We start from the raw sequence: 14,633 nt of genomic DNA, 5'->3' as shown, positions 1-14,633 counted from the left end.
GTTATAAGTTTGTGTTTTATAATTAACTTTCTTTTAATTACTAATTTATAATAAAATTTCAATATTTTTTCTTACGAATTGTGGCTAAACAAGAAATTTGATGGCAATGTTGTTGTAATTTCTTTGTTTTAAATATTTTGATGTAATATAACGGAAGACTTTTGTGTGCTTTCAAGGCTATGGATATTTTAATATTTAAATTTAAAACCATTTTTCTTGTAAGACTATGAGTACTGTAATATTTAAGTTGAAATTTATATTGTCATAATACTGAAATGATGGGGATTGAACATTATCATTATATTTTTGCACATAGAATATTAGTCTTAATTAAAAAAATTTACAATTTTTTTCTTATATGGGAAATTATCGATTTAAAAATTCTGAACAATTTATTTGATTGAGAAATTTTTTTAAAAAAAGTTCTAGAAAAGAAAAAGAATCTAATCCCTGCAAACAATGCTAGATCCAAAGATTCATGTGACAGGACATAAATGAATAACAACTGAAATTTAGCTCATGAACTTCTACATTTGTGTTTATATAATTTTTAAACTTTAAAAAATGTTTAAAGATCCCCGAATTTTTTATTTCTGTGTTTAATAAGTTCCTAAAATATCAATTTCGTATTAAATGTCTCTTACATATTTGAAAATCTTAAAATTTAAATGTTATATTAGACAAAAATTTAATTTTGTGGTTAATAGGTATGATTATACATATTTTGATAAATGATGTTTATATTAAGTAATACTAATTAAAAAAATATTATAAACATTTACATAATTATTCATCTTGATATATAAGCAAAAAGTTCCATTCAATCAATTTTCGTAAAATGATTTTATAAAGATTAAAAGATATTTGTATATTTCTTTATGTGTGTGTGAGAAATTAAAATAGAATTAAGTTTTCTGACCAATTTCAAGTGTACTAAAAATCAAATATTATATATATATATATATATAATAAACATAATTTATAAATATATGTGGTGAATAATTCATTTCAATATATATATTGAAAAAAATAGAAAAGTAGAAATATGAAATATTTGTTTGCGAGTTGATTGGAAATTAAAATAAATTAAACAATCAATAAAAAGGAAAAAGGAAAAAGGAAAAAAAAAAAGGCCACCTTTGAGACTTGAACACTGGGGGATGGGGTTTAGCCTATCGTGTTCCAAGGCACTAAAGCATCTTCCTATAATTTGATTTACTTGAGACGAGGTAAAATATATTTACAATATAACTACAATTTTTTTATTTACATTAAAAAAACAACATTCACATATGTAAACCGTCATCGTGTGAGGAGGACACGTGCACCTGGTCTCTTATTAGATCTGTCCCGAAAACGGAAACGGAGACAACTCTAGATAATGCATCCCACTGGATAAAGTTTGACTACATTATAATGTGTGAATAGATTAACATGCATAGCATGTCTACATCCATTAGTGATGATGTAAAATGAACTTGTGTTCTAAGTCACATGTCTCGAATCTAGAAACATAGAGCCTAAGATTAATGTTAAATCTTTTACAAAAAGATTTCAAAGTATAAGAATCAAATGGAAAGAGTGAAACAGCTTATAGATCTAAATATGAACCTAAAGTTTCTTGAGATAAATTTCACGGTTGATTAGTGATCTTACTCAAAAAGAGGTATGGATTATCTTCTATCGTTCTATATTTCAGAGAGAGGGAGAAACTTACACTTTCTAAGCAAATCCATCTTCATATGTTAACCTCAGCCGTTCTTTCAAGTAGTCCAGACTGCGAATGGGAGGATATCTGCATTCACATTCAATTATCTTAAAACTTCCAAATAGTTAAAATTTGCATTTGTTTAAGAGACCATTAGGGGGGAAATTCCATATAATGAATGAATTTGCTTACTCTAAATCATGAAAAATGCATTTTAATCAATGCTTTTCGTTTTATTTGTACTCCAAATCGGCTGATAAAACTCATTCCTAACAATAGATGCTTTGAACTCAGAGGACAATGGAAATATTTCATGGATTGTGCTCAAGCTAAGGATTTTGTTTTAACTCAAGAAAAGCATATAGAGAATAGTATTCATTCAAGAGTGTCGTTAGAAGATTAGTTTTGATATTTTTGTAAGAACATTAAGTTCTTTGATAGGCTCTTGGCCAAAGGGTCTGTTTTAGTCAAGAGGCATTGTTGTATTCTTTGCGGTTGGGCAACTGAGGACCTGACCATTTTCTCTAGAGTTGTGAATTTTGCTTGGGCTATTTTGTGTGGTCTCTTCGAGGTGTTTGACTATAGTTTCACTAGTTCTCATGGTTGCAGGGAGTCAAATGAGTTCATGATCCATTTTTTTCGGGAGTATGGATTGTTGTGTCCCGAGAGAAATAATAGAATCTTCGGGAAGAGAGACAGATCGATCTTGTAGGGATGTTTTGAGACCTGATTAGATTCATCTTACTTAGATTGGAGCCCCTTCTTATAGGAGGGGTCCATTTTCTTGGGACTGTTCTTTTTATATGCCCATATATTCATTCAATTTTTTTTAATCAATTATGGAAGTCTCGTTTTTACATCTAAAAAGAAAAAAATGTTTGTGAATAAGCCGTCTTGATGGCAACCTTCGAGAGCTCTCAAAAGCAGTAAAAGAACATGAGTCACCAAAGAGAAAATGTAATGTAATTCTTCTTCGAACACCACTTCATAAGATTAGTTCTGAAGAATAGTTCTTGAATCAAAATCCTTCAAGGACGGAGAGATTTTGGGGATAGTATTATAAAAGGAGGGAATGTCAATACCTTGGGGGAGATGACTCACTACAACAACTTTGAAGACATTCCACAACACAATCTTCATTGGGATCTAAGAAGAAAGCCACCTGCAAAATGGAGAGAGATTTCAAGCTAAAATAATCATCTTTGACAAGGATAACATTAAAAATAAAAATAAAAAATAAAAAAAGCTTCCTCCAAATAGGATTCACAACATGAAGTTTCTTCAGTTAATGGATAGGTTGAAAGCAAACAAGTGAATAGCTAGACCTTACCGAATAACGTTCTTCTCCAACTGGAATCACTCGATGTAGAGTCGAACTATCGTAATTCACACAAAAATAAAAAGACAAAAGAATAACCAATAAAAGAATTTAGTTCTTTACTTTCCCTCAATCAGCATTTATCATAATGTACAACATCGATCTTTACCGGAACAAACAGTTGGTCCACCTTTCCATCAAGTCCCCAACATTAACAATGAATGCCCTGCAATATCAGAGAATAATATCCATTGAATTCCAACAGTAAATCATTATTTTGTTAACAGTCATGACCCTTCCCTACTGGTGTCTTTAGAACCTCTCACTGATAGGCCTCCAATTATACTGGAATATCAAAAAAGAAAGAATAGAGAAAATAAGGGAAAATCGGCGGTTGAGTCGGTTAAGGAGGTTGGGGACCACAGCTAAACTACTTTCAATTCTGTTACGAGAAGTTGAGGTTTAAAAGAAGAAAGAAACCGAAAGAGAAGGCATTGAAGATTGAATATCTTGAGTAAGGGAAGTGAGCTCTCGAGGGTGGGAGTTCGGGGAAGTCTATCGTGCAGAATCAGTCGTCGTTCATCGCCTACTTCATATACTAAGCGATCATATAGAAGAGCTTTAGCGATCGAGTGTTGGTAAGCGATCACGTAGTGTTTGTAAGCGATCATTTAGCGTTAGTAAGCAATCGTGTAGAGTTTTTAAACGATCGTTTAGTGTTTGTAAGCGATCACGTAACAATAGTAAGCGATCGTATAGTTGTTGATTGACACTCATTGTTTAACGAAGAGCAAGTTCATCGTTTAGCTATTATCTGGTGCGATTGTGTCAACTCGTTTAATCAATAAATACCTTTTAAAAGATCAGTTTCCTAACAAATTGGTATCAGAGCAACCACCTGGGCAGGCATAGCTCAGAAACGATTTGAGGAAAAGCTAGATTTACTAGACCAGGAGATCTCTGGACTCAGAGTCAAAATGCAGAAATTGCCAACCATAAAGGAGAATTTGACATCGTTAGCAAAGAGCATTGAGCAATTGGGATTGCAAACAAAGAAACATCAACAGATGCTCATTTCCTATGTTACATAAATGGCGAAGGGAAAGGCGAAAGTGACAGAGGGGGCAGAAGGATCGAATATCAATAATGTGTGCGGAACGAATAGTTCAGTGAAAGCAGTCGGTGAAGAAGTGACTTGCGATCGAAGTAAATTCAAGAAAGTAGAGATGTTGGTGTTCAGCGGAAGTGATCCAGACGCATGGCTATTCAGAGCAGATCGCTATTTTCAAATTCATAAACTGACTGAATCTGAGAAGATGACGGTGGCGGTTGTGAGTTTCGATGGCACCGCATTAGACTGGTACTGGTCAAAGGAAGGAAGAGAGCCGTTCAAAGATTGGGAAGATTTGAAGAAAAGGATGTTAGTACGATTCTGATCTCTAAGAGAGGGATCAATTTGTGGAAGATTCTTGACTATTAAACAAGAAACTACTATAGAAGCATCTTGAAATCTGTTAGATAAATTGGTAGCGCCATTGTCACATCTACCGAATGAAGTATTAGAGGAGACATTCATGAACGGTTTGGCGTCGTGGATAAAAGCTGAGGTTGAATGTTGGAATCCGTCCGGGTTAGCGCAAATGATGTCGTTGGCACAGCGTGTTGAAGATAGAGAAAATTCGCAAGTCGAAGCGAGTTGGTTGCGAACGAACGGAGGTAAGATCCAAAACTCGAACTCTTCGAAATTCAATATAGAAAATATGAGTAAAACGGGAGGTGGTAGCGAACCGAAAGAGGGAGGTGGTAGTGAACCAAAAGAGGGAGCGAAGTCCGGAGAGTCATTTCAGATGAGAACAATCACGTTACGAGGAGTGTCGAATAACGATAACTGGAGAGAAATTCCGGCAAGAAGATTAATAGATGTTGAATTCCAGTCGAAGAGAGAGAAAGGACTTTGTTTCTAGTGTGATGAAAAGTATACTGTTGGGCATCGGTGCAAAGGGCGCGAGTTGAGAGAACTGAGATTACTTGTTGTGCATGCGTCCGGTGAAGAATTGAAGTTGCACGAAGAAGATGAAATAAGAGAAGAGACGCTGGAATTGAATATGTTGACGTTGAAACTGATTGCCGAACTTTCTGTGAATTCGGTTGTGGGATTGACGAACCCTCGAACAATGAAGATTAAAGGGGAGGTCAAAGGAGAACTGGTGTGATACTGGTTGACTGTGAAGCTACTCATAACTTCATATCAGAAGGATTAGCGAATCGTCTACCGTTGGAAATCATGGAAATGACAAATTACGAAGTAGTTTTGGGGTCGGGAACCGTAGTGCGAGGTAAGGGAATATGCAAAAATGTGGAAATGAGGCTGGAAGATTGGAGGGTGAATGATAGCTTCCTGCCGTTAGAGTTAGGAAGTGTTGACGTGATTTTGGAGATGCAATGGCTACATTCTTTGGGGAAAACAGAGGTAGATTGGAGGAATCTAACAATGACATTTGTTCATAAGGGTCGGAAGATTACTCTGCAAGGGGATCCAAGTCTGACGAAGGCAAGAATCAGTCTGAAATGTATGGTGAAAACATGGGAGGCTGAAGATCAAGGATTCTTGGTCGAATGTAGAATGATAAGTGGAGGTGAGTCTACGGCAGAGCATGGGGGAAGTGAGGGAGCCGATTCAATACTAGAATCTCTATCAGTCTTGTTAAACCAATTTCAGGACATTTGAATGGCCAGAGGAGTTACCCCCTCGTCGGAGTATAGAGCATCACATCCACTTGAAGGAAGGAACCAGTCCAATAAATGTTCATCCATACAGATATGTGTATCATCAGAAGGCTAAGACGGAGAAATTGGTTGAAGAAATGTTGGATTAGGGCATTATTAGACCAAACACCAGTCCCTACACTCTAGCCCTGTTCTACTAGTTAGAAAAAAAGATGGAGGATGGAGATTTTGTGTGGATTACCGTGCTTTCAACACTGCCACCATTCCAGATAAATTTCCAATTCCTGTGGTGGAAGAACTTTTTGATGAGTTAAATGAAGTTGCTCTCTTCTCTAAGCTGGATTTGAAGTCAGACTATCATCAAATAAGGATGAATCTGCGGATGTTGAGAAGATGGCCTTCCGGACACATGAAGGGCATTATGAATTTCTGGTAATGCCTTTTGGTTTAACTAATGCGCCTTCCACATTTCAAGCACCGATGAATAATATATTCAGGCCTTATTTACGCCATTTTGTGTTAGTGTTCTTTGATGATATACTTGTGTATAGTAGAAATCTAGAAGAACATTTGTAGCATTTAGAAGTGGTATTATTGGTATTAAGGGAACATGAACTCTATGCTAATAAGAAGAAGTGTTAGTTTGCAAAAGATAGAATGAAATAATATTTGGGGCATATCATTTCAAAACAAAGGGTGGAGATCGATCCGGAGAAGGTGCGGGCAGTGTTGGAATGGCCGATGCCTAAGACAATGAAGGAGGTGTGGGGGTTCTTAGGATTGTCTGGCTATTACCGGAGGTTCGTACAAAACTATGGCAGCATAGCGGCTGCTTTGACACAGATTTTGAAAGGAGGGACTTTTCAATAGACCGAGGATGCTCAGTACGCTTTTGAGAAGCTCCAAACTGCCATGATGACACTACCGTGTTGTCGTTACTTGATTTCAGCATACCCTTTGAGGTAGAGACCGATGCTTCGGGGTATGGCATAGGCGCGGTGCTAGTGCAACAGAGATGGCCGATTGCTTTTTACAGCCATACTCTGTCTTTGAGAGACCGAGCGAAGCCGGTATATGAGAGGGAATTGTTAGCCGTTGTCATGGTCGTGCAGAGATGGCGACCTTATTTGTTAGGAAGATGATTTGTCATCAAAATGGATCAGAAAGCATTGAAATTTTTACTTGAGCAGAGGATGATACAGCCGCAACATCAGAAATGGGTAGCTAAATTTCTTGGTTATGATTTTGAAGTAATCTATCGTCCGGGATTGGAGAATGGTGCTGCGGATGCACTATCCAGAATGGAGATGGAGGCTCATTTGGCTTAGTTATCGGCCCCTACTTTGATTGATATGGTTGTAATTCAGAAGGAAGTAGAGCAAGATGACCGGTTACAAAGAATTAAAGACCGACAACTGAGGAAGGAGGACAGAGTACAAGATTTTTCTCTCCATCAAGGCGTGCTAAAGTATAAAGGGAGGTTAGTACTTTCCAGTACCTCGTCTTTGATACCTACAATCTTGCATACATATCATGACTCTGTGTTTGGTGGCCACTCGGGATTCCTAAGGACATACAAGAGAATATCCGGAGAGCTGTATTGGGAAGGAATGAAGAGAGTTGTTAAGAACTATGTGGAAGAGTGTGTGGTTTGCTAGAAGAATAAATCGATGGCCTTGTCACTAGCAGGGTTATTAATGCCACTCCCTATTCCTGATGTTGTGTGGACTGACATATCGATGGATTTCATTGAAGGATTACCTAAGGCCAGGGGGTATGATGTGATTTAGTGGTAGTCGATAGATTGAGCAAGTATGCTCATTTCTTGCCTTTAAAACACCCTCTGAATGTTGGTGTTGTAGCAGATGGATTTTGCAGAGAAATAGTAAAGCTGCACGGGGTGCCGAAGTCAATTGTCTCGGACCGAGACAAGGTGTTTGTGAGCCACTTCTGGCAGGAGTTGTTCCGGCTATCGGGTACCAAGCTCCATCGCAGCACAGCATATCATCCTCAGTCGGATAATCAGACAGAGGTGGTCAACCGCAGCGTGGAGATGTATTTGAGGTGCTTCTGTGGGGAAGCGTCCTAAAGAATGGATTAACTGGTTGCATTGGGCGGAATACTGGTATAACACTACGTATAATGCTTCCACTGGCTTTTCTCCTTTTCGGATTGTGTATGGACGTCAACCTCCAGTGTTGATTTATTATGGGGATGACTGCACTGCAAATGCGACTTTGGACCAACAAATGCAAGACAGGGATGTTGCACTGCGACTGCGAGTACTTAAGGAGCATTTGAGGGTGGCTCAAGAGAAAATGGAGAAGTTTGCGGATAAGAAACGACGTGATATCGAATTTCAAGTTGGGGATTGGGTATGGTTGAAGTTGCGCCGCTATCGTCAAATTTCAGTTCGGCAAAAGCGGTATGTGAAATTATCTCCCAAGTATTATGGCCCATATCAGGTGATTGACAGGGTGGGATTAGTAGCTTACAAGTTGGAATTTCAGTCAACAATGTCGATCCATCTCGTTTTTCATGTTTCACAACTCAAAAAGGTGGTTGGACAGCCAGAAGGAAAATCATCTGTAGATCTTTTAATCAATGAAAATCATACTTGGCTACCTGAACCAGAAGCTGTATTGAGCTCTCGACCTGGGATGTCACATCAGGTTCGTGAAGTTTTAGTGAAATGGAAAGGACTGCCAGAGCATGTGGCGACTTGGGAGGTATTAGATGATTTCCAAAATCAATTTCCAGAATTTTACCTTGAGGACAAGGTAAAGGTGGAAGGGGAGGTAATGATAGGTCTCCAATTATACTGCAGTATCAAAGAAGAAAGAATAGAGGAAATAAGGGGAAATTGGCGGTTGAGTCGGTTAAGGAGGTTGGGGACCACAGCTAAACTACTTTCAATTCTGTTGGGAGAAGTTGGGGTTTAAAAGAAGAAAGAAACCGAAAGAGAAGGCATTGAAGATTGAATATCTTGAGTAAGGGAAGTGAGCTCTCGAGGGTGGGAGTTCGGGGAAGTCTATCGTGCAAAATTAGTCGAGGAGTGCCGCTCATCACCTACTTCATCTACTAAGCGATCGTGTAGAAGAGCTTCAGCGATCGTGTAGTGTTGGTAAGCGATCGCGTAGTGTTTGTAAGCGATTGTTTAGCGTTAGTAAGCGATTGTTTAGCGTTAGTAAGCGATCGTTTAGCATTAGTAAGTGATCGTATAAAGTTAGCAGACGATCGTGTAGAGTTTGTAAGCGATCATGTAGAGTTTGTAAACGATCGTTTAGTGTTTGTAAGCGATCGCATAACAATAGTAAGCGATCGTATAGTTATTTATTGACACTTATCGTTTAATGAAGAGCAAGTTCATTGTTTGGTTGTTATCTAGTGCGATTGTGTCAACTCGTTTAATCAATAAATAACTTTTAAAATATCAGTTTCCTAACACTCACTTGTCTATAGGGGCGACATCTTCCCAAACTTGTGGACGATTAGACTTTTCCTTGCATACCTGTTACATCATAGCCACTTGACACAAGACTTTCATCTCATAATACACACAATCTTCTCTAAAAAGTAAGATCTCAATTGGTTAAGATGAAATACCTGAAGTCCGGGAATGCCATTGGTAACAAGGAGAGTGATCATCCCATAATCTGAATGTGCAGAAGCACCTAATATTTCTTCATCAAGAGATCTCAAGTCACCTGAGTTAAAGATAATGAGCAAATTAGCATCTCCCTCAACTTGAAGACGAAACGAAACACTAAAAGGGCATTTGGCCCACCAACTTTAGAAGCACCTATTGCAAATATTTATCGAGCAACTCCATCCCCCTCCCTCTAATGTTTCCTAACTCCAAACTAAACAACTCTACACTCCAAACACAGACTTCCAAACTCCAACATATTGACTCCATACTTCAGAACTCAATTCCACACCCCAAACAACCCCTAAATATATATAGTTGACCCAGTACATCGTTAACTTAGAAGGATATGAGAATGAGGGAAGGAGAATCATTGTGCCTCAGTCTCACACTCTCATTTTGGTAGATCAATCAGTCTGCTATTTTCTTTTTCTTTTGACTTGTTTTCAGCCCAAATTAACTTAAATGTGATTCTCATTCTTAAAAACAGCCTAATAATCTTATTTCTGAACCAAATAATTTTTGTATACATGATTTATTCTCGTTCCAGCACCTTTATTATTTACCTTCATTCCGTTTATTTTTCATTCATTTCCCATCCCCTGTTCCTTTTAAGAATAGACAGGCCGAGGCCTTTCAACACTAAAACAAAAAGAGAATTCATCTTCATCCTCTTTAAATTTCCAATTAAAAAAAAAAGTCACTAAACCTGGATAGTGTAGAAGCCGAAGATATGCTGATGGGTTATCCAAGGCACCAATTTTCTCAAAGAAATTTTCATCCAGATTCAAAGCCAATGCAATCAAAGATATTACTTGTCTTCCAGCAAGGCTGTCGCAGCCAAAGAGAGAGCAAAATATTACAATCGGTCCAAATTCAAACAATGTAGCTGTCCAGCAGAAACAAGACAAGAATACTTTTCGATTCCAATGAACAAAACATTCATCTAAAACAACAAAGTACCAGTTTTATTACATTCATACAACAAGGATGTTTATTTAGTTTCCAATTGAAAATCTTTATTGTAATCACCTATTGGTGTTTGGGGTCTCCCCTTATTTCATTTTATCAATGAAATGTTTCTTCTCTAAAGAAAAGACTACAAGGATGTACTGAAATTAATCCCAAAGGCATTTGAACTTACAGTGCTTGCCTATAGAAGGTTTCCATTGTAGCTCTCCAAGAAGGCAATCGTTCTGTCATTTCGTTGCCACAAAGTGTAACGGTTGATTAAAACAATAATCAACAAATCCAAATTTCTTCCAAAAATAGACAAATTGCTCACCTCTTGAAGGCCACTGATTCAAGTCATTTTCAGTTGCATTGCCTGCCAAAGGGCCAATATAATAGCTCTCCTTTGCATCACCTATTCACAGAAAAACCATAGATACAAAAATAAACAACTTTCTCCAATCCCAACTCTTCAAAAATGGTAAAGAAAGTGCATTGGCTTCCAAGCTGCACCATTTCCAATCAAACAAAACAGTTCAATGATGATATGAGCATTGGATACCTTTTAAGATTCTTACTTCTAATATAATTGTTCTATTAGACAATCAATTTTGTTTAAGAAAAAATTAAATATATCATGGATCTACTAAATACAAAGTTGAAAGCTAAGAGACTTAATAGACACAAAATTAGAAGTTCATGGACCTATCGGATACTTTTGAAAGTTTATGGATGAAGTAGACAGCGAGCTGAAAATTCGGGACTAAATTTGTAATTTAAGTTTGTTTTATTCACTAATTGGTTTGCTTTGACCATTTCATAAATTCCTATTTCCAACAGAACTGCCATTTACAGAGTCTCTCAGAATTCAAATTTCCCCCAAATTTCACAAGTTTTGAGAACACAATGCATAATCTCAAATCAAACATAGAACAAAAACCTATATTAGTGGAGGCGGTGGGATCGAGTTTCTCGGCATAAAGAGCGGTATAACCCCTATGTTCCTTCCGAGCAAGTTTCATCTTCTCCTCAATAGGAAGAGAGAAGAACTTCTTGCTTTCTTCGAACACTCTCTGGAGCAATGCGTCTTCAACGCCATGGTTGACTAAGTAAAAGAATCCGTAATCTAAGCATGCCTGTGATCAATTTTCAATCGGAGAAAATGGATTTCGGTCAGAATTTGGAGGGGAAAACTATGGAGGAAGTTGATTTGGAAGTCATATGACGAACCTGGCGGATTGAGAGAGCCGTTGAGCTGCGGTCTTGAGAGGAGAGGTCGATGATTGGGAGCTGTAGAGCAGACTCCATTTTCGATGGAAGAAAGCACTGGAATTAGAAGAACCAGGTAATAATTTCACATGTGACCTATTTTAAATGCTCACTTTTTTTAAAATATATATAAATATATATATATATATATATATATATATATATATATATATATATATCTCGTGGACGAGTAAAGTTACAAATTTACTCCCCACCTTTCTGTTCTCTTTCATTCTTTTTCCTTGGCACGATTATAATTTTTTCGATAGATCCACTTAAACGAATTCTCTTTTTATTTCCTTCTTCTTCTCCGGACCAACTTCAACAAAACTTTTTTTTTCCTTCTTCTTCTCCAGTTCGATCAACTTCGACGAAACTATGTATCACCTCCGATTGTGAGAGATGAGAGAGAACGAGAGAGCGTGATGGACTTTTATGCATGTACGAGTATATTTTGATAATTGTACTCGAATTTGACGTCAACAAAGGATAAAAAAAATCTCATTTTCAAAAAGTGAGGCAATTTTTATTTTCACCTAGAATTTAGGTCATCCGTACAATAACTCCAAGAATCAATGTTGTCGAACTTTAATTTTTATAATTGTATGTATACTAACTTATGCATGTGAAATCTCGTAATTTTAATTTAAAATTTTAAAATATATGAAACTTTTAACCTGTAACAAAAATTATATAATTTTTTTTTTATGTTTTTCATATTAACGTCTTTATATATATAGTACAAAGTAAAGAAAAAAATTGTGTTAATAGTTAAATTATCAAATAAATATTTACATATTATGAATTTTGTCTATTGTAATATAGATGATACAATGTCTTTTATTTTAATGTTTTCTCATTTATCATCAAAAGTAGTGTCGCATCACGAAACAATGAATTTTATTATAATGAATATTTCTGAAGGAGTAGTTGCATTGGTTTGAAGAGATTTAAAAATATAATTTTATAGAAAGTTTAAGGAAAAATAGTGAAACATATTTTCCTCCATAACTCTCTTTTTGAGTCTTTGAAAGTTATGTTCAAAGAAAAAAAAGTATATACTTAAAATCTTGTAGGTTTAATTGTTGAAATTGATGTCCTAAATCTTAGGGGTGGAAAGGTTCGTTTCAGTCCGATTTGGTGATGAAACTGAACCGAACCAAATTTTCTAATATGTGAAACCGAACAAAATCGATTTATTGATTCAAATCGAACCGAACCGAACCGCATATATGCCATTCGGTTTGGTTTTAAATTTGGTTTTGTTCTTTAAATTAAAAAAAGTTCGATTTTAAATTCGATTTTACTCTTTTTAAACACACACACACACACACATATATATATATATATATTAGTTAAAAATGATTCGGTTCGGTTTTCGAAATCGAAACCGAACCGAACCAAATTAATTCGATTTCAAAATTTCTTCGAACCGCATTTTTCTGGTTTCACTGTGTTTTTGGTTCAGTTTTTAAAAATGGTTCGATTTTTGCGATTTGAATGACCACCTTTACTAAATCTAGTGTATCTCGTGGTTTGTAGTTTTGTTAACACAAATTATTTATCTAATAAAATCACAGTTATTTTATTTGACGTTTAAACTACATTAGTTCAATCCAATAAACTAATATCAAAGGTTATTTTATGAAACTTAAACATGTATGTAGAGATATACAGATGGATCATTTTTAAGTAATAACCTAAATGGTCTATAATAGATGGATAAGGTTGGGTACCTTATCCTAGTGACACTATAAATACGACCCGCTTTGTAGATGTTATAATTGTTGTGAAATGCTACAAATGATATGATACTGATTATTCATGTGGAGACATGTGAGCGGGGTATTCTATGTAAAGAATTCGTATAAGACCGAACAACAAAATGAATAGACTTTTTATATAACACCGTCACTAGAAGAGACTTACATTTCGCTAGGATGATCGTAGGAGACTTGACCTTAATCTTGAATGAGTTGTGAACTTCTGTTTATAATGATAGTTCTTTGATCTGTATGGGTGAGAGTGGTCATGATAGCTTACTCAATAAGCCTACCATTTTGGGGATTTGTTTGATTATACAACTGGGAACACAATTACACAAGATGGAATTGGCTCCTTCCCATTCTTTGGGAAAGTAGATAAATTGTTCCCTTAATAGCTGATTCTAGGTCTTGAACAATGAGGCCTCAACCATTCACTAGTCCGAGAGGTGTTAGCTTGTAGTTGGACTATAAAATGTTTGTTCATTAGAGGAATCATTAGTACTTAATAAGTTAGATCTAACTGTAGAGGTAAAATAATATTTTGACCTAGCTGTAGTAATGAGCATTTATGAAGGGTCATTGTTTTGTTGATTGATTATATTCGTGGACACAGAAATAAATCTAAAGTGTGAAGAGTGCAACTATCGGTCTTTAGTGGAGTGCTCATAGTTATTGAATACTGATTAATTGGATTAAAAGAGTTTAATTAATTAATCTCATATCATTAGAGTTCCTAATCTATAGGTCAGGTCCCCTCGATAGCTTACTAAAGGAAATACAAGAGGAATGATTTGAATTATTCAAATCAATTGATGGAATAGCATATGAATGAGATTAATATGATATGATTAATTATAGATTTGATTTATAATTAAGATAAAAATATTTTAATAGGATTCAAATAATGAATTTTTATGAATCAGATTCATAAAAAATTAGTTAATTTTGAGAGGTGGAGGCAAATAAACATATGATTTATTCACTATATACATTAAATTAGATTTAATATATATAGTTATTTATTAGGTTTGCTAATTATTTTGATTAATTGAGCTCTAAGAGTAAATATGGAAATACTTGGAGAAAGGGTAAACCCTTCTCCATATAAATTATTTCTTTTGCCAAAATTAAAATATAAAGGATTTATTTTATGAAAGCTTAGCCTCCAAATTCTCCCAAAATTTTCTCAACACTTTCTCCTCTCCACCATTTCTCTTCCAAGGGTTAGAGACCACTCTTCTACCC

General features: G+C 35.9%; 1 protein-coding gene across 6 annotated transcripts; it reads right to left on the bottom strand.

Annotated features, from left to right (window-relative positions):
* Window positions 1-1,178: 1,178 nt before the first annotated feature.
* LOC120091725 (kihadalactone A synthase LFS-like) lies at window positions 1,179-11,736 on the bottom strand. Of its 6 annotated transcripts, none has more exons than XR_005485820.2 (12): window positions 11,584-11,729; window positions 11,294-11,489; window positions 10,688-10,768; window positions 10,547-10,598; window positions 10,112-10,233; window positions 9,360-9,460; window positions 9,206-9,264; window positions 3,196-3,252; window positions 3,034-3,084; window positions 2,791-2,870; window positions 1,718-1,795; window positions 1,179-1,391 (listed from the first exon to the last, which is right to left on the bottom strand). XR_005485820.2 is itself a non-coding variant. In XM_039049840.2 (12 exons), exons 1-11 carry the CDS (start codon window positions 11,659-11,661, stop codon window positions 1,723-1,725), a joined length of 945 nt encoding a protein of 314 aa, XP_038905768.1. In that variant the 5' UTR covers window positions 11,662-11,729; the 3' UTR covers window positions 1,179-1,406; window positions 1,718-1,722. The 6 variants fall into 6 exon arrangements, 4 of the variants coding, with proteins under 4 accessions (XP_038905768.1, XP_038905767.1, XP_038905769.1 ...); XR_016524669.1 differs by having other exon boundaries at window positions 1,179-1,345; XM_039049840.2 differs by having other exon boundaries at window positions 1,179-1,406; window positions 3,039-3,084.
* Between the last annotated feature and the right edge of the window lie 2,897 nt (window positions 11,737-14,633).

This window comes from Benincasa hispida, chromosome 11, assembly GCF_027475165.1.
Source record: "Benincasa hispida cultivar pf3 chromosome 11, pf3_genome.v1.1, whole genome shotgun sequence".
Lineage (NCBI taxonomy): Eukaryota > Viridiplantae > Streptophyta > Magnoliopsida > Cucurbitales > Cucurbitaceae > Benincasa > Benincasa hispida.
The sequence above is the reverse complement of the archived record's forward strand: the minus strand, read 5'-3'. Positions and strand labels throughout refer to the sequence as shown.